This window comes from Rhinopithecus bieti, unplaced genomic scaffold (genome assembly GCF_001698545.2).
Source record: "Rhinopithecus bieti isolate Rb0 unplaced genomic scaffold, ASM169854v2 scaffold_27016, whole genome shotgun sequence".
NCBI classification, from domain to species: Eukaryota; Metazoa; Chordata; class Mammalia; order Primates; family Cercopithecidae; genus Rhinopithecus; species Rhinopithecus bieti.
The window spans coordinates 1,334,137-1,353,418 of NW_016812222.1; the positions used below are offsets into that span (position 1 = coordinate 1,334,137).

General features: G+C 49.3%; 2 protein-coding genes across 6 annotated transcripts; one reads left to right on the forward strand and one right to left on the reverse strand.

The window, feature by feature from the left end:
- Positions 1 to 304: 304 nt before the first annotated feature.
- On the reverse strand, positions 305 to 8,667 carry NRSN2 (neurensin 2). Of its 3 annotated transcripts, none has more exons than XM_017895744.1 (4): positions 8,609 to 8,667; positions 6,375 to 6,489; positions 5,905 to 6,121; positions 305 to 1,973 (listed from the first exon to the last, which is right to left on the reverse strand). In XM_017895744.1, exons 3-4 carry the CDS (start codon positions 6,091 to 6,093, stop codon positions 1,548 to 1,550), a joined length of 615 nt encoding a protein of 204 aa, XP_017751233.1. In that variant the 5' UTR covers positions 6,094 to 6,121; positions 6,375 to 6,489; positions 8,609 to 8,667; the 3' UTR covers positions 305 to 1,547. The 3 variants fall into 3 exon arrangements, with proteins under 3 accessions (XP_017751233.1, XP_017751234.1, XP_017751235.1); XM_017895745.1 differs by lacking the exon at positions 8,609 to 8,667 and adding an exon at positions 7,499 to 7,787; XM_017895746.1 differs by lacking the exon at positions 6,375 to 6,489 and having other exon boundaries at positions 8,609 to 8,632.
- On the forward strand, positions 8,014 to 18,306 carry LOC108544553 (uncharacterized). Of its 3 annotated transcripts, none has more exons than XM_017895748.1 (3): positions 8,014 to 8,326; positions 16,888 to 16,999; positions 18,139 to 18,306. In XM_017895748.1, the coding sequence occupies exons 1-3, from the start codon at positions 8,054 to 8,056 to the stop codon at positions 18,147 to 18,149; spliced, it is 396 nt and encodes a 131-aa protein (XP_017751237.1). In that variant the 5' UTR covers positions 8,014 to 8,053; the 3' UTR covers positions 18,150 to 18,306. The 3 variants fall into 3 exon arrangements, 2 of the variants coding, with proteins under 2 accessions (XP_017751237.1, XP_017751236.1); XM_017895747.1 differs by having other exon boundaries at positions 18,150 to 18,306; XR_001889879.1 differs by lacking the exon at positions 8,014 to 8,326 and adding an exon at positions 16,630 to 16,716.
- The last annotated feature ends 976 nt before the right edge of the window (positions 18,307 to 19,282 follow it).

The window sequence follows — 19,282 nt, forward strand, 5'->3', positions numbered from 1 at the left end:
AAAAAAAAAAAAAAAAAAGGCGGGCGCGGTGGCTCACACCTGGTAATCCCAAGCACTTTGGGAGGCGCCGAAGGCGGGTGGATCATGAGGTCAAGAGATTGAAGACCATCCTGGCTAACACGGTGAAACGCCCGTCTCTACTTAAAAAAAAAAAAAAAGAAGAAGGAGACCAGTTCTTTTCTCAACAGGTTATTCTGAGGAGCAAATGAGAAATAATGGGTCGTGCCCAGCACACAGTAGGTGCTCTTAAGAGTCTGTCTTTCTCCTCCCCACACCCCAGTGGCCAGGGAGAAAGGAAACAAAGTCAGTATCCATCCCAACTGTTTATTGAAAGGGAAGGTGGGATGGAAGGGGTGCAGGATGAGGAGGGGGCGTGAGGCACAAGGACAGTAGGGTGTGCCCTGGTGGGGGCGGCCTGAGGATCCCCCAGGAGGCCTTCAGGCTGGTGGAGACTGAAGGTAAGTTAGGGAGGGGAGTGGGCGAGAGCCTTGAGTACTGCTCTCCAGCCGTATCGGAGCTCCCTCTAGTGGTACAGAAGAGAGATGACGCCTCCGGCTGGCGAGGGAGGGGCTGGTGCCTCTGAGAGGGCACATTTATTATCAGTCTCACGGCCAAGGCTTGTGGGCTTGGTTTCTAGGTAGGTGGACTTTGAGGGGCAAAGACAACCCACTATTCCTGCCCCCTACCCCCGGCTCTTAGAGGCCATTTAAATCCGTATCCAAAGAATATCCAGAACCACCTGGGAACATCAGGCCTCTGGCTAGTCTTTCTGGGCCAAACCTGTCCTCCACCCTGAGGACACTCAGGGAACCAGGAAGGTGTGGGGCTGGCTCTGCCCCACCTGTAGCACAAGAGCTGGACCAGGAGGAGGCTGAAGATGTGTTTCTAGTTCCTGCATGCTGCTTTGTTGTGTGACCTTGGACACTGCCACCTCCAGCCTCCTTCACCCACCTCACCTATCAACTGGGGCTAGTAATTGCCTATGGTGGGTGGGCTGGGGGGCTCTGATGCCAAAATGCAGGTAGAAGACACACTGTGAGAGGCATACATCTTCATACATCCTGCAGGGAAAGTCCAAGTGAGCATCTGGGACCCATTCGAGCTGAATGACCCCCACCCCTTCATCTGTGTCTATGGAGGGCAGTGCGTGTCCTCAGCCTGGCAAGAAGAGGAATCCAATCCAAAGCCCTCATGGCAGAGAGGCAGGAGCTGATCGTTTGAAAGGGCAAGGGGCTTGCCCAAGGTCATGCAGAGGAAGGAGTGGGGACGGGTTGAAGGAGATGTTTTCTGCCCCTAAGGGCCTTGGGAAGAGGGTGTGGGTAGGAAGTTTTGGGAAGACTTGAGGAAGGTTGGCATCTTGGAAGAGCTGGGGCCCCAACCTTGGGGAGGGAGCACTGGGATTTGAGCGCCAGACTTGACCTGGATTTGGGCTCTAAAATGACCCTGCTAAAAGGGAGAAGTCGGGGAAACACTGAGAGGGGGTTGTGGTGAGAAGGGGGAAGGATCCAGGACCCACATCTGGCTCCTCCTTAGACCATGTGGGCAGCTCAGGAGTCCCTCTTGGGCTGGATAGTCTGCACAGAAGATTGCCCAAAGGGGCTGGCGGGTGGCGAGAACCATGGCTGGCCACTGGCATTGCGGAAGATGGGGGACAGCTGCTGCTCTGGCTCATCCCCGAAGACCTCCACGTGGCTGTCAGCTTCGGGGTCCAAGGGCTCTGCCTTGGTGTCCTGGCTCAGCCAGCCTGTCATGGCCCAGAAGAGGCAGATGGCGAGCAGAACCCCAGCCGCCACACAGAGCGCTGTGCCTGCCAGGCGACAGGTGCCCAGGGCCTGGTTGTAGTCAGCTGCCCGCTGATCCAACACCAGGAACTCACCCTCACCGATGCCCTCCAGCTTGGGGGGCACTGCATAGCCAGTGGTCAGAGCCGCCACACCCAGCAGCAGAAGCAGGGTCCCCGAGGACAGGCTGATCTGGGGAGAAGCAGACAGACCAGGAAGCAGTCAGGGTCAGCCAGGGGCCTCTGACCAAGGGATCTCCTTGGATCCTCACCAGACTTAAGGGTGACCACTCTATCCATCCTTAGGAGATTGGAATCACAGAGCACACTGCTAGGGTCTAACTGAAAGGAGGCATAAACTGTCATGTTCTATTTGGAATCCTGAGGCCCCTTAATTTCCTGCCCAGCTCCCACCTAGCAGTGGGTTTCTCCGGCCAACCCTGCATTTCCCTCCATCCCAATTCATCTCTTTGTGCTTTCTACCTTCCCTGTCTCTACTAGGTTAACTCCTATGCACCATTAGATCTCATCTCAAACCTCACCTCCTCAGGGAGGAGATCCCTGGACTGAGTTGGGTCCCTTGCTTTACTCTGGGCAAACTCTGTGCCTATTCATTCTTCAATACACTTACCATTGAACACACTTGGACATGTATTTTGGTTGCCATGTAAGTGATGTCTGCCTCTCCCGCAGTACTGAGAGCCCCATGAGAGCAGAGACTGTGCCTGTTTTGGCTCACTAGGAGTCTTCTGTGCCTAGCACGTGCTGGTACAGAGCAAAGGCTGAATAAATGTTTGCTGAATGACTAAATAAACCACAGCTAAAAGAGTTCCTCAAGGACAGGGACCTCGTGTCTTAAATTCTGTGTTCCCAAGAGCCTAGCACAGTGCCTGGCAATAAGATGCTTAAAAATTTTTAATACACACTAACCTTTCCTTGGAAGTCTTCCTTGATCATTTCCTCTCCTCGTGTTCTCTCTCTCTTTTTTTTTTTTTTTGAGACGGAGTCTCGCTCTGTCGCCCAGGCTGGACTGCAGTGGCCAGATCTCAGCTCACTGCAAGCTCCGCCTCCCGGGTTTTTTACGCCATTCTCCTGCCTCAGCCTCCCGAGTAGCTGGGACTACAGGCAGCCGCCACCTCGCCTGGCTAGTTTTTATATATATATTTTTAGTAAAGAAGGGGTTTCACCATGTTAGCCAGGATGGTCTCGATCTCCTGACCTTGTGATCCGCCCGTCTCGGCCTCCCAAAGTGCTGGGATTACAGGCTTGAGCCACCGCGCCCGGCCTCTCCTCGTGTTCTCTACAGACCTGACCTGAAGTTATGTAAGTTGGTCTCTCTGCACAAGTTGGCACCTTACCTCCTCACTAGAGTGAAGTCCTTTGAAAGCAGAAGGAGGGACCCTCTGCCTCAGTCTCCCGAGAGTATTTAGCAAAGAGCTATGCCCATAGCAGGGACTCAGCACATTGCCACCTCTGCACCTTGACCCATTGGTGCACCCTGGCTGACTAGTCTCCTTGGCTGTTACAGACATCAATTCTTCACATTTTTTTGCTGCCCTGGCAAGGTACTCCAGTCTACCACTGGGAAACCACAGTAAGATTTAAGTGAGTTGAATCTCACTTCCTACCAGTCAGCATAGTCCATCTCTTAACCATAGTAATTAGTTCAAGGCTGGCAAGTGACCCAATGAGAGCCAATGCAACGCTTGTCGGGACTTCTGGAAATGAAAAGCATTTTTTTTTTTTTTTTTTTTTTTTTTTTTTGAGACGGAGTCTCGCTCTGACGCCCAGGCTGGAGTGCAGTGGCCAGATCTCAGCTCACTGCAAGCTCCGCCTCCCGGGCTCACGCCATTCTCCTGCCTCAGCCTCCCGAGTAGCTGGGCCTACAGGCGCCCGCCACGTCGCCCGGCTAGTTTTTTGTATTTTAGTAGAGACGGGGTTTCACCATGTTAGCCAGGATGGTCTCGATCTCCTGACCTCGTGATCTGCCCGTCTTGGCCTCCCAAAGTGCTGGGATTACAGGCTTGAGCCACCGCGCCCGGCCACAGCATTGTTTCTTATAAATGGTGTTTTAAATTTCTGGCTATCCTGAATCTTTTACCTCTCCATATAAACTATAGAGTCAGTTTGTTGATGTCCACAAAATAACTTGCTGGGGTTTTGATTGGCATTGCATTGAATCAAAGATCAGGTTGAGAAGAACTAACATCTTGACAATATTGACTATTCCAATCCACGGACATGAACTATTTCTCCATTTATTTAGTTATTTGATATCTTTTGAGTTTTGTAGTTCTTTTCATATTGCAGATATTTTGTTGGATTTACACCTAAGTATTTCTCTCTTTTTTGGTGCTAAGGTAAATGGTAATAAGTTTTTAATGTCTTGCTATTTTGCTTTCTCTCTTCCTTTTTTCTCTCTTTTCTTTTCTTTTCTTTTTTTTTTTTTCTTAACAGAGTCTCACTCTGTTGCCCAGGCTGGAGTGCAGTGGCACAATCATGGCTCACTGCAGCCTCTACCTCCTGGGTGCAAGCGATCCTCCTGGCTCAGCCTCTTGAGTAGTTGGCATCACAGGCCCGCGCCACTACATCCAGTTAATTTTTTATTTTTAGTAGAGATGAAGTCTCACTATGTTGCCCAGGCTGATCTTGAATTCCTGGGCTGCTTGCAATCCTCCCGCCTCAGCCTCTCAAAGTGCTGGGATTATAGGTGTGAGCTAGTACCCCTGGCCATTTTTCTTTTTCTTTTTTGAGACAGAATTTCACTCTTGTTGCGCAGGCTGGAGTGCAATGGCACAATCTCTGCTCACTGCAACCGCTGTCTCCCGGGTTCTAGTGAATCTCCTGCCTCAGCCTCCAGAGTAGCTGGGATTACAGGCGCCCATCACCACCCAGCTAATTTTTGCATTTCTAGTAGAGATGAGGTTTCACCACGCTGGCTAGGCTGGTCTCGAACTCCTGACCTCAGGTGATCCACCCACCTTGGCCTCCCAAAGTGATGGGATTATAGGCTATTTTCTTTTCTGAAGGAAATACCACAGGACATGCTGACTTCCCTTAGATGGTGTGGAGTGAAGATCTGAGGGTCCACACAGTAGTGGCCATTTGGGGAACATGGGAGAGTCTGAAGCTAACAGGCTACCAGGGTGGGGGCACCATGAGGAGGCTGAAGACTAAGAAAACTTGCAAAGTCCGTGGTATAAAGGGTTGAACTACTGGATCAAACTTTGCCTGAAAGTATGCAACCTTGGGTCTCTTCTAAAAACTGAGCAACATTTTCCCATCTTCTTTTTTTTTTTTTTTTTGAGACAGAGTCTTGCTCTGTCACCCAGTTGGAGTGCAATGGTGTGATCTTGGCTCACTGCAACCTCTGCCTCCTGGGTTCAAGTGATTCTCCTGCCTCAGCTTCCAAAGTAACTGGGATTACAGGCGCCCGCCACCATGCCCAGCTCATTTTTTTTTTCTTTTTTTTTTTTAGAGGGAGTTTTGCTCTGTCGCCCAGGCTGGAGTGCAATGGCCAGATCTCAGCTCACTGCAACTTCCGCCGTCCGGTTTCAAGCGATTCTCCTGCCTCAGCCTCCTGAGTAGCTGGGATGACAGGCACCCGCCACCACGCCTGGCTAATTTTTGTATTTTTAGTAGAGACGGGGTTTCACCATGTTGGCCAGGCTGGTCTCGAACTCATGACCTCGAGATTCGCCAGCCTCAGCCTCCCAAAGTGCTGGGATTACAGGCGTGAGCTACTGCACCCAGCCCATTTTTGTATTTTTAGTAGAGACAGGGTTTTGCTATGTTGACAGGGCTGCTGTTGAACTCTAGACCTCAGGTGATCTGCCCACCTCAGCCTCCCAAAGTACTGAGATTACAGGCATGAGCCACTGCACCTGTAATTATTTACATACAATAAATATGTAAATAATTATGTAAATAATTTGCATGTAAATACAAATACAATGAAGGCTCCCTTCATTATTTAAACCCATTTGAATTGGATTTTCTGTTGCTTGAATGTGCAAGACTCCTAACTACTAGGCTATCTCTTCTTTTTTCCTCTGGGCCTCAAATTCAGACTCATTTCCTCCATCAAGGCAGAGGAATCACAGGAGTTGCTCATCTCGCCTTACCTTCCAACACAGTGAGGGCCAGGGCCGGCGGGAGCACAGGACCGGAGGTCCCTCAGGGTCATCGCTGAGAGCAGTGCCTGCACAGTCCTCATAGAAGAGGTGCAGGTAGGAGCGGACCCCATACCACTTGCCATCCTCCACGTTGGGGCCGCGGCTGCAGCTGCAGAAACGATTGCAGCTCGGCATCATGGATCCTTGTGGAGCAGGTAAGGTGCAGCTGACAGAGGGAGGGATTAGTGGGAGCTGCTCATGGTGACCTTCATAAGCCCCCCCAAATCTTTATGCCCCACCCGCTTCTCCTCCCACTTGAGACACCCTACACTCATAGCACAGTCTGGCCTTTTGGAATCCCAGCCTGTCCTTCCCGAAGCACAACGCGAATGAGCCAATGCACTGAAGGGCTTAGCCCAGTGCCTGGCAACTGGAGGCGTCAATAAATGTGCATGTTTACCCTGGAGGCCACCCAGTACCTGGGACTGTGGGCTCTGGAGCCTAACCACTTGGACTGGAGTCGTGGACACACTGCTTCCTGGATGTGTGACCTTAGATAAGTGCTTCCACCTTTCTGAGTCTCAGTTTCCTCATCTGTAAAACAGACCTAATAATCATACTTGTTTCATACAGTTATTGTGTCTGATGCTGAGAAATGGTAGCTGTTGTGATTAGTACTGTACTTTTTTTGTTATTACTTCCATCTTGAACTTTTTAGGCTCCACGTCTGGAGTGAGAGCACCTCATCCTCCACTCTCCTTCAGACCGCCTCCTGGGGGGTAATTGTCATGGCTGACATTTGGGCTGGAGTTCCCAAGCTGCAAGGCTATAAAATGTCCTCCCCAGGACTGCCCCCGAAAGCCTCCAGATTCCAGTGAATTTTGACTCCACAGGAAGTGAAAGTCAGGGGCCCTCAGGATTAGAGGCTTTTAGGCTTAAGGGCTGTTAGATTTCCAGAGAAATCTATCAAATAACCCCTCCCTTTTTTTTTTCACAAAAGTGGACACAGATCTTGGGAATGGAAGGTACTTGTGTATCCATATACAGGTTTGGCCCAAACCAATGCCAGGCGGTGCTGGGGGAGGACTGGGCTTCTACCCCAGTCTCCATGATGGCCCTCAGCCTTAATTAGCAGCATCCTACAAAATGAAACAATGTGCTTGTTCCAAAGGGTAAGATAAAGGTCCTGACAGTCCCTCTCACTTCCAATCAGATGTGGTCCTCAAATCCCTGCATAGAGAAACTCACCGAAACAGCTCAGAGAAACACGCAGACACATGCTCACAAAGCATACTGAGACATAACTAGATAGGTACGACATACACACACACACACACACACACACACACACACACACACACACACCACACGGTTGGAGGTTCTGCTTGGAGCACACGTCACACAAGATTGCTGTCAAGAAAGCCTGTCCATAAATAGTGGCTTTACACCCTCCTCACTTACAATTCAGGGAAAAGAAGAGCGGGGAAGAAAAGGAGGAAAAACAACAACAATAACAGCAGCCATGACAGAGAAAGGGAAAAGGCAGACACTAAAAGCGACAGACCCTCGGAGGAGGGCGAGAGGTCTGGAGAGGAGGGCTCACCGGAGGAGGTGGGCGGGGCGGGCTGTGAGGAGGGGTGCGGCCAGCGCTGTACCCTCCCCGAGGCGCTGGGGAGGTCCAGGTGGGGAGAATAAATGGGGCCTGGGGGACTGTAGGAGCCTCAGTGCAGAGACCATTATTAAAGACCGCAGGTGAGGAGGTGTGGAGGGGGCTTCGGGACTGTTGGCCTGGGTCGACTCCTCCCCTCCAATTCACCGCTTCCCCTACTCCAAATAGATGTAATCACTCAGTCCTGCTGGTACTGGAGAAGGAAGGTGACCTTGACGGTGCCTCCCCCTCGGCCTGGCCCCTCCCCCTCACGTTTTAGGGTTGCAGGGAGTAGGTCTAGCTGGCGGGGGGCGGGGCGCAGGTAACCGGGACGAGCGTTGCCATGGGAACCGCTAGGGAGGTGTCCCTAGCCGGGAGCCAGGAGGAGCTTGGTGGGAAGGGAGCGGGAAGAGGAGGGGGCTGCGTTGTCCGCCATGGGGAGACGGCGGCGGAGGGAGGAGGCGAGGGGTGGGAGGCATAGGCAAAGGTGACAGGAGCCAGGGGCCGAAGATGGATGGAATCTGTTGCCTCTGCACGGCCTCATTCAGTTCTCCTTCCCAGACCCTCAGACTCGCCCACTACAGCGTCCAGCGCTGCCCAGGCGGGGGAGAAGGGCGTCCTCCCGAAGAGGGAGGAGTGGGGGGTGTTGGTCGGGGAAATCAGGCCATTTCCCCCCCACCCTTCTCCACCTGCACCCGCACCACTCTTTCTGACAGGACCATCGATCCCCTGGTCCACACTAACTGCGTCCTTTTCCCTAGAGAGAAACTGAGGCAGAGACGGGTAGGAATGGGTTTTTGGTTTGAAGTATTGGTGGGGGTGGGGGGTGTCCTTTGAAGCCTCTGCCCAGCCTATCAACCCTGAGGTGTCCAGGGGCGATGGAGCTGGTGCTATCTCTGCCCCCTGCTACTTCCCTGGGACCCCCACCTCCCAAACCCTAGGCTCAGGCGCAGCGGTCCTGTCCCAGGCGGGACACAGCCTGGGCTGAGGATGCAGGCAGAGCGCGGGGATTCTCCAGGGGATGGGGCAGGGGTCTGGTCGCGCGTAGAGCAGGGCTAAGCTCACCTCTCTGCCTGCAGTCTCCACCGAGCAAGCGAGAGCCGGAGCAGGAGCCTAGCAAAAGCGGGTTCGGTTCGCGCCTGCGCCGCAGTTCGGGGCGGGGTGACATGGGGCGGGGAGGGGGGCGCCGGCCCATCTCAGGGACTGGTTCTGCAGATAGCGGCCCGCTGCAGCTCCCCCAGCTCCTGTCCTCTTCCAGAGTTCCCTTCTCGCTCCGACACCCCAGGTCCCTCACAGAGACCCCTCGGACTCCCTGGGTCCCAACCCCTCATGCAGTCCCTCAAACTCCTTACCGAAGCTCCCATCACTCCCGCAGTTCCCCACCCCTTTCATGGAAGACCCATCCCCTCACTGAGCCTTCATCTCCTGGCTGTACCGTCAGTCCCTTCTCTAGGTCTCCATACCCCTTATGGAGCCCCCACCCCAGTATATAAACCGGCATCTCCTCGCTGAGCCCCTGCCCTCTTCACAGGTTCCCAACTCTCTCTGGGCTCCACTTGCCTTGGGAGCCCCTAATCTCTCTGAAGTCCTCACTTCTCACTCTGTCCCCATCCTTTCTTTCTATTTTCCTGTTTGAGTCCCTACCCCTCCCTGGTACAGGATCAGCCCTTGTACCTTGAGAAGGGAGTTTGGGTGGAGGACTAGGGGCTAGCCCCAGTTCTGCCCTGGGCAATGTGTGCCCACTACCCATCTCCCTGGAGAGCCAGCCTGTGCCAGTCAGTTGCATCTACTTCACGCCCTGTCATGAGCTGTCAGCTTTGGTTTTGCCCCACATTTGCTGTGTGATCTTGGCAAAGTCATTGTGCCCCTCCAACCATCATCAGGCACCCTTGCACAAACATGCCTTCGTGTCTTGAGCATCCATTCTGTTTCTCCTTGTGCTAGGGGCTGGGGACACACAGATGAATGAGCTCTGCAAGATAGGGCCACATCTTCCTTTTTAGCTTTTCTTTTTCTTTTTAAAAAAATTTTTTTAATCTGTTGCCCAGGTTGGAGTGCAGTGGCATGATCACAGCTCACTGCAGCCTTGATATCCCAAGGCTCAGGTGATCCTCCCACCTCAGTCACCTGAGGAGTTGGGACTACAGGCTTGCACCATCACGCCCAGCTAATTTTTTTGTATTTTTAGTAGAGACAGGGTTTCACCATGATGCCCAAGCTGGTCTTGAACTCCTGAGCTCAAGTGATCCACCTGCCTCAGCCTCCCAAAGTGCTGGGATTATAAGCATGAGACACCACGTCTGGTCAAGGCCACATATTTCTTGTTCATGTTGTATCTGTGAGCCTCCCATAGTGCTTGGCACTGAGTAGGCAGCCCAGTAAATATTTAGTGAACACAGTCTAATAATAGTAGCAAACATATTATGCTCATTATGTGCAGTGTTTAAGCGCTTTGTATGTTCTATTTAATACTTATTAATTTAAGAGTGTGTGTGTGTGTGTGTGTGTATGTGTGTGTGTGTGTGTGTGTGTGTGTGGTGGGTGGAACTCTTGCAGCTCAAAACTAAAGGCCCCAAATGGTGACAGGAGATGGCATTGGAGAGGCAGGCAGAAGTGAGACCTCGTGGGGCCTCATAAGCCGAGGTAAGGAGTTTGAGCTTCAACCCAAGGGTAGTGGGGAGCCATGGAAGGGTTATAAAGAGGGGTGGGATGTGATCTGACTTTCACTCTGAAAAGACATCTGGCTGCTGTCAGGAGAACAGTATGTTGAGCACAAGAGTGATAGCAAGAGATCAGTGAAGAGATCAGAGATGACAGCATCTTGGCCTGGTGCAGAGAAATGAAGAGATTCAAGAGATGTTAGACTGTAAAATGAACTACAGGAATAGCAACAGATTGGAGACAACCTGTGGTGGTTTTAAAATACAGCTACCAATTCTTTCGCATTCCTCTATAGAGAGGTGGGATCCTTGTACCCTCTCTGAATCTTGGGTGAGCTGATGACTGCTTCAACCAATGGAGTATGGTGGGAGTAACGCTCTGACTTCCAAGGCCAGGACATAAAAGGACGCACAACTTCTGCTAGAACTCTAGCTTTTGGAGCCCTGAGGCACCATGCCTACCTAGGGCTCCATGTCTACCCAGAGGCTGCCATGCTGTGAGGATGCCAAGACCATCAGGAGAGGCCACTTGAAGGCACCACAGTCCCAGCTAAGCTTAGCATTGAGTCATCCCAGTTCAAGCACAAGAGAAGTGAGTGAAGAAGAACCAGAAGAGTCAGGGCATGGTGGCTCACACCTGTAATCCCAGCATTTTGGGAGGCCAAGGCGGATGGATCACCTGAGTTCAGGAGTTCGAGACCAGCCTGGCCAACATGGTGAAACCCCATCTCTACTAAAAATACTAAAATAGCCAGGCATGGTGGCATGCACCTGTCATCCCAGCTACTAGGGAGGGTGAGGCAGGAGAATCGCTTGAACCCAGGAGGCAGAGATTGCAGTGAGCTGACATCGTGCCATTGCACTCCAGCCTGGGCAACAAGAGCAAAACTCCGTCTAAAAAAAAGAAGAAGAAGAACCAGATGATTCCAGTGGTCAGTCACTGAATCAGCTTCAGCCTTCAAATCTTCCTAGCTGAAGCCTCAAACATTGCAGAGTAGAAACAAGCTGGCCCCATTGTGCCCTGCCTGAATTCCTGACACACAGAACCCACAGGATAATCAAGTGGTGGTTGTGTTATACCACTAGGTTTGGGGGTTTTGTTCTGTGCTAACGGATAACTGGAACACAACTTAAATATCCATCAATGGAAGACAAGTTATATACATTATATCTCTGTGGAATACTATGCAGTCATTAAAAAGAAGAAATTAGTGCTGTAGTTATTTATATTAATCAAACTTCAAGAGAAGAAAAATGCAGTGTTCTGAAAAGTCTTGATAGTATGCCTCCATTTGAAATTCTCAAAAAGATGGCACATATAGAGAACTTCTGGGAAAATAGACAAGAAAGAGGTAACAGTAGATGCCTTGGGGGAGGGTAACTGATGGCAAGGGTGGAATGAAGTTCGTTTTTTTTTTTTTTTGAGATGGAATCTTGCTCTGTCACCAGGCTGGAGTGCAGTGGCCGGATCTCAGCTCACTGCAAGCTCCCCCTCCCAGGTTTACGCCACTCTCCTGGCTCAGCCTCCTGAGTAGCTGGGACTACAGGCGCCCGCCACCTCGCCCGGCTAGTTTTTTTGTATTTTTTAGTAGAGACGGGGTTTCACCATGTTGGCCAGGATGGTCTCTATCTTCTGACCTCATGAGCTGCCTGCCTCGGTCTCCCAAAGTGCTGGGATTACAGGCATGAGCCACTGCGCCCGGCCGAAATTCACTTTTTACTATATACCTCTATGTTAGTTATCTATTGATTTTGTAAAAATTTAGGTGAGAAATAATGAAGGATTATTATTTCTCATAATAATGAGAAATAATGAAGGAGTGGGCAGGAGAAATGGAAAGGAGGGTGCGGGTCTGAACAATGTCCATAAAGTTAAGTTGGCAGAACTTCTTGGTTACTAAGAAGTAAGGTAAGTGAGAGGGATTGAGAGGGAGAGAGAGAGAGAGAGAGAGGATAGAGGCCCAGTGTTCTGTTTATAGGTCAGGTGGGTGATGCTCCCATTAACAGAGATGTAAAATAGATGAAGGAAAGCCAAGCTGTGGAGAAGTTGATGCCCTTAGCTTTTGGCAGAGCTGAATGGCACTGTACAGGACATACTGGCCGAGAGTCAGGGGCAAGGTCTTGGCCTTAGATACAGCATAGGGAATTGTTCTCACTGCAAATGGCAGTTTTAAACTTGAACTGGCTTTAAGCAAAGGGAATATAAAGGCTCACATAATTGAGAAGTCAAGGGACACTGGCTTCAGGCATGGCTGTATCCAGATGCTCAGGATCTTTCTCTTTTATTTCTTGGCTCTTCCCTCATCTGTGTTGGCTTCCGTGTCAGAAGATTTTCCCTATATGGTGGCAAAATGGCCACAGACTTTAAATTTAACTGCTGGGAAAAGAATCTCTCTCTCCCTATAGTCCCAGGAAAAGCCCTGATATTGATTCCCTTCGCCCCAGTTGGGTAATATGTCATTTACTGAACCCACTGGAGTATCTCTGATTGGCTGGTTACTTGCTTACCCTTTGGGTGGCTGGCAGTGGTTAACCCAGAGAAACCTCTTGGACTGACAGCCTGCTTGAAGAGGTTCCCTAAAGGGAAATTGAAATACTGTTACTGTAAGCAAGGGCAGTGGGGCCAGGCGCAGTGGTTCATGCCTGTAATCCCAGCACTTTGGGAGGCTGAGGCAGGCGGATCACGAGGTCAGGAATTTGAGACCAGCCTTACCAACATGGTGAAACTCTGTCTCTACAAAAAATACAAAAATCAGCCAGGGGTGGTGGCATGCACCTGTAGTCCTAGCTACTCAGGAGGCTGAGGCAGGAGAATCACTTGAACCCGGGAGGTGGAGGTTGCAGTGAGCCAAGATCGTGCCACTGCACTCCAGCCTGGGTGATAGAGTGAGACTCCATCTCAAAAAAAAAAAAAAAAAAAAGAAAAGAAAAGAAAAGAAAGAGCAGTGGATGTAGAGCTGGCAAGAACAATGACATTGAGATGAAGTGTGCTCAGGTCAGAGCTCCAAGGAAGCCCTCTGCTGCAGGCTGAATGTTTGTATTTCCCTCAAATTCATATGCTGAAGTCCCAAGGTGATGGTATTTGGAAGTGGGCCTTTGGGAGGGATTACAGCCCTGATAAGAGGAGACTTGAGAGCTTGCTTCTTCTCTTCTCTGTGCCATGTGGGGCTACAATAGGATGGCCGTTATATACACAATAAGGCCCTTGGCTGCCAGCAGAATGGAATTTGCCAGCACCTTGATCTAAGACTCTTCACCCTGCAGACCTGAGGAATAAATGTGTGTTGTCAAGCCACCCACTCCATGTTAAGCTGTTATAGTAGCCCAAGCAGATTAAGATGCCTGTTTGACTGTCTATGGCTTCATAACACACCACTCAAAGACAATTATTTTATCATCTTTCACAGTTTCTGTGGGTCAGGAGTTTGGGAAGGGCTCATCTGGGTGGTTCTGCCTTGGTGTCTCTTTTGTGATTACAATGGAAGCCGGAGCAGTGGGGAGCTGGAGCAGCTGGGAGCTGGCCAAGCATCTCTCTCTTCATATAGCCTCAAGGCCTCTCCCTGTGGTCTCTCTGTGTGAGCAAGTTGGGCTTCCTCACAGCATGGCACCTCAGAGTGTTGACACCTCTTACACTCTGTAGCTCAGGACTCCCATGAGTCAGGCCACATTGCCCTTATGACCCAGCCTCACAAGTCACCATAGAATCATTTGTACTGTAGTCTGAGTCGCTAAGTTTGGCTCAGATTCAAGGGGAAGAAACACAGACTCTGCCACTCAGTGGGAGGAGTCTCAAATAATTTATAGACACTGTTGGGCACCATGGCTCAAGTCTGTAATCCTAGCACTTTGGGAGGCCAAGACGGGAGGATTGCTTGAGCCCAGGAGCTCAAGACCAGCTTGGTCAACATAGGGAGACCCTATCTCTTTAAAAAACTTAAAAGTTAAAAAAAATAAGCTGAGCATGGTGGCATGCGTCTGATCGCACCACTACACTCCAGCTCGGGCAACAAAGTGAGACTCTATCTCAAAAAAAAAAAGTTATGGACATGTTTTAAAACTGCCATACTACATTTGAAGAGGTCAGAGGAGGAGAAAGAACCACAGAAGCATCTAGAGAGATGGTGGGTGGTGGTGGCTGGGGGCAAGAATCTGGGATGTGTGTATGTGTGTGTTGGAGTGGGGGTGCATTGTGTCATAGAAACCAAAGCAACACATTTCCAAGAAGGGCCTGTTCAGCCTTGCCAAGTGCATAAGAGACACATAGCAGGACAACAGGACTTAGATTTGGCAACAAGGAGGCCAGTGGGAATCTTGGCCAGAGAATTTAGGGTGTGATGGGGAGGTAGCCAGATCACAGTAGGTTGAGAGGTGATGTGGGAGGCAAAAAAGTGAGGAGGCAGGGGCACTTTGTGGAGTGGTTGGGAGAAGGGGTGTGTGTGTATATGCGCCTGTGTATGTGCATGTGTGTGTGTGTGAAGTGCGAAGAGCCCCACACCATCGACAGAAGGGGAGGGGGACCCTGATATCAGAGCAGGGATAGATGAAATTCTGGGGCAGTGGGAAAAGATGAAGTCAAATATACAGGGGGATGGGCTGGCTCTGACTAGCAAAGGAGGGACCCCGTATCCTCTGAGAGCCTGGGGAGGAGGGGAGGGGTCCACCAAGAACAGCCACAATGTAGTGTCTGTAAGTTGAACTCTGGAGTCCAGCAGATCTACATTTGAATCTTGGTTCCACCACTTACTGCTTACATGATTTGAACACTGTGCCTCAGTTTCCCTGACTGTAAAATGAAGATAATTTAAGTACTTGCCTCTCAGAGGAGTTGAAAGAGTGAAATGAGATGTGCATATAAGACACTTATCCAAAGTACCTGGAACAAAATTAGAAGTCAGCAAATTATGATTATTGTTACTGTTATTCTTATATTAGTTTATAGGTGAGTAGGGTGGGAAGGTGAGAGACATGACACCTGATAAACTGTCTAGTTTTGAGAAAAACAAAATGGATTATCTATTAAGAAATAGGAAAATTTTTCCAGGCATGGTGGCTCACACCTGTGATCCCAGCACTTTGGGAGGCCGAGGTGGGTGGATCACTTGGGGTGAGGAGTTTGAGACCAGCCTGGCCAACAAGGTGAAACTCTGTCTCTACTAAAAATACAAAAATTAGCCGGACATGGTGGTGCATGCCTGTAATCCCAGCTACTCTTGAGGCTGAGGCAGTAGAATCACTTGAAGCAGAGGTTGCAGTGAGCCAAGATCATGCCACTGCACTCCAGCCTGGGTGACAGAGAGAGACTCTGTGGAAGGAAGGACGAGAGGGAGGGAGGGAGGGAGGAAGGAAGGAAGGAGAAAATTTTAGGTCAGCAAAGGCTTAAAAAGCATGGTAAGGCAGATACAAAAGGCCACATGTGGTATGATTCCATTTATGTGAAATATTCAGAATTAGCAAATCCATAGAGTCAGAAAACAGATAAGTGGTTGCCAGGGTCTGGGGAAAGGGAGGAATGAGGAGTTCTTACTTAATGAGCTTCCTTTTTGGGTGATGAAATTATTTTGGAGCTAGATAGTCGTGATGATTGAACAACATCGTGAATGTTATAAATGTTATAAATGTAATAAATATCACTAACAGTAAATTTTATTATGTATATTCTACTACAATTTTAAAAAATGAATAGTGAAGATTTGGAACAACCAACAATAATATGATGTTAGCTAGGCATGGTGGCACATGCCTCTAGTCCCAGCTACTCATGAGGCTGAGGCAGGAGGATCGCTGGAACCCCGGAGGTCAAGACTGCAGTGAGCCGTAATTGTAGCACTGAACTCTAGTCTGGGCAACAGAGCAGGAGCCTGTCTCAAAAAATAAGTAAATAGGGCCGGGTACAGTGGCTCACGCCTATAATCCTAGCACTTTGGGAGGCTGAGGCAGGTGGACTGCCTGAGCTCAGGAGTTTGAGACCAGCCTGGGCAACGTGGTGAAATCCCATCTCTACTGAAAAGAAAAAAAAAAAATAGCCGGAGTGGCAGAGCCTACTCGCTCGGGAGGCTGAGGCAGGAGAATTGCTTGAACCCAGGAGGCGGAGGTTGCAGTGATCCAAGATTGTGCCACTCCAGCCTGAGTATACTTACAGTTATTTCTTGATTATATGTTAAACAAGGGGTGGATTATTCATGAGTTTTCTGGGAAAGGGGTGGAAATTTCCCAGAATGGAGGGTTCCTCCCCGTTTTAGACCAGAGGGTAACTTCCCTATGTTGCCATGGCATTTGTAAACTGTCATGGTGCTGGTGGGAGTGTCTTTTAGCATGCTAATGCATTATAATTTGCATATAATCAACAGTGAGGATGACCCAGAGTCACTTTTATTGCCATCTTGGTTTTGATGGGCTTTTTTTTTTTTTAACTGTATCTTGTTTCATCAGCAGAATCTTTGCGACCTGTATCTTGTGCCGACATCCTATCTCATCCTGTGACTAAGAATGCTAACCTTCTGGAAATGCAACCCAGTAGGTCTTAGCCTTATTTTACCCCACCCCTATTCAAGATGGAGTCGCTCTGGTTTGAATGCCTCTGACACAAGGGCAGCTTTCCGCAATAGAATACGGTAGAAGTCATGCTGTGCCAGTTCTTCCTCTTCCCACCTCTTGGAACACTCACTTGTGAGATGTTCCCTCTAGGACCCAGTCCCCATGCCAAAGAAGCCCAAGCCACATGGAGGAGCTCCAGAAGATAGCCCCAGGCAACCTCCAGCCCACAGCTGGCACCAGCTACTGTACTGGACAGCATCATGTGAGTGAGTCTTGGATATTCCAGCCCATATGAGCGCCCTCAGATAACATCATGACTACAAGAACGGTTCCACTGAATCTCAAAAACCCACAGAATATTGGCAGACACTAAAGTGGTTTGTTTTTGCAGCAACAGACATCTGAAACCAATCCTTACTGTGGTCTATGCATCCTTAGAGGATCTACTGCCTTCTCCTCCCAACCTTACTCTTTGCTCTCATCTTCCTCTACTCCCTCACTCCAGCCACACTGGTCTCCTGGCTATTCCTTGAATGAACAAAGATATTGGGCAAAGTCCTACCTCCAGGCTCCAGAACCTCTGCACTTTTTGTTTCTGTGCTTTTATTGCTTTTTCTCTTGATATCTGCATGGCTAGCTTCCTGCTTTATTCTCTGCTCATGTGTCACCTTATCAAAGAGGGTTTATTTAAACCCTGTGGTAGAGACATAGACTGCTCGCTAAATTTCCATGTGCTTCACCAGTCCCCTTGGAGTTAGGCAAAGCCCTGTGGTTACTTCTGGCAAATGAACTATGAGCAGAGTGATGCATGTCACTTCTGGGCCAAAGAATTTGTTCCAGTTGCTACTGCTGCCTAACAAACCACCCTAAAACTTAGTGATTTGAAACTACAACAATCATTATTTTACTAACAAATCTGTAATTTGGGCAAGTCTCAGCAAGAAGGCTCAAATCTGTTCCACTTGGCAATAGCTGGGTTGCTAAACAGGGGACTGGACAGATTTACTTCCAAGGTGGCTTGTCCACCTGGCTGGCAAGTTGGTGATGGCTGTTGTTGGGGCTCAGGTGGGGCTCAGGACCGGGGCCTCAGTTTTCCATATGGTACTCTACACAGTATATTAAGCTTCCTCATAGCCTGGTGGCTGGATCCCCAGAATGAGTATCCCAAGAAAGAGGACGTAAACGCTGCAAGATTCCTAAGGCCAGAGCTTAGAAACTGCTCCAATATCACTCCCACTCTATTCTACTTGTCATAAGGCCACATCCAAGGGGAGGAGACTCCTACCTCTCAGTAGCAGAAATGTCAAATAATTAGGGGGCTATGTTTCAAAACTGCTACAGCATTGAAGAGCTGATCCATGACCCTCCATTTTCTTTTCTCCTGCCATAACAACTGTGGAGACTGCATGTAGACATGGTGGACCAGAAGATGGAAGCAGACTGGACTGCTGAGCCATTGCGTGAGGACAGCTGCTCTGGAAAGTCACAGTATCAGAATCTGTTTAAAGGAAATAAGCCTTCGTTGTGTTAATCCACTGGTATTTCAGAGTTCATTTGTTACTATGTCAAAATGCAGCCTATCCTCATTGATAAAGAAATTGGTACCAGAAGTAGGGTGCTTATGTCATCAAAACCAAAATGTGCAGCAGTGACTTAGTGGTTGTGGCAGCCAGCAGGGAAGCTGGTAATCCTTGTCATACAAAAGCAAAACATTTGGTAAAACTTTTACTGCAGTAACTTGGAAAGCAGACTCTATGGGCACCTTTGGCTGCATTTGTCAAAATATTCAAGAGAAAGATAAGCTCAGAAATGAACTGGCTGACCTACAAGTAGAAATAAAAGGGAAGCAAGTTCAGAAATGTAGGTCCTTGCAGAAGTGGAAAAGTCTGACATTTCTGGATCCCAAGTAGAAAGAGATGAGCTTTAAAAAGGTGCTAAGCATACTAAAATTAGCAATTCATTAAAATGCTTCAGGGCAAAGACTAAGTGAAGAGTGTGGCCTTCCCAGCAATTTTTTAAAAATGCTTTTCTTTTTTTTTGAGACGGAGTTTTGCTCCTGTTGCGCAGGCTGGAGTGCAATGGCACAATCTTGGCTCACGGCAACCTCCGCCTCCCGGGTTCAAGCGATTCTCCTGCCTCAGCCTCCTGAGTAGCTGGGATTACAGGCATATGCCACCATGCCTGGCTAATTTTGTATTTTTAGTAGAGATGGAGTTTCTCCATGTTGGTCATGCTGGTCTCAAACTCCTGACCTCAGGTGATCTGCCCACCTCAGCCTCCCAAAGTGCTGGGATTACAGGTGTGAGCCACCACGCCCTGCCAAAAATTTCTTTTTTATCAATTAAAGTACTTCAAGGCTAGAATCAGCTAAAGTACAAGATTGCATTTTTTAAAGGCTTTGAGTGAAAAATGCCTGTAAAAACTCTCAGAGCCAAGATCACATTAGAGGTGCAACTCTGCCACCTGTTATTCTTGCTAATTGCCGTTACATTGAGAGTGACAGTTTTGGGATAGGAACCAAAGGAAAAAAGCAGACTTAAGAACA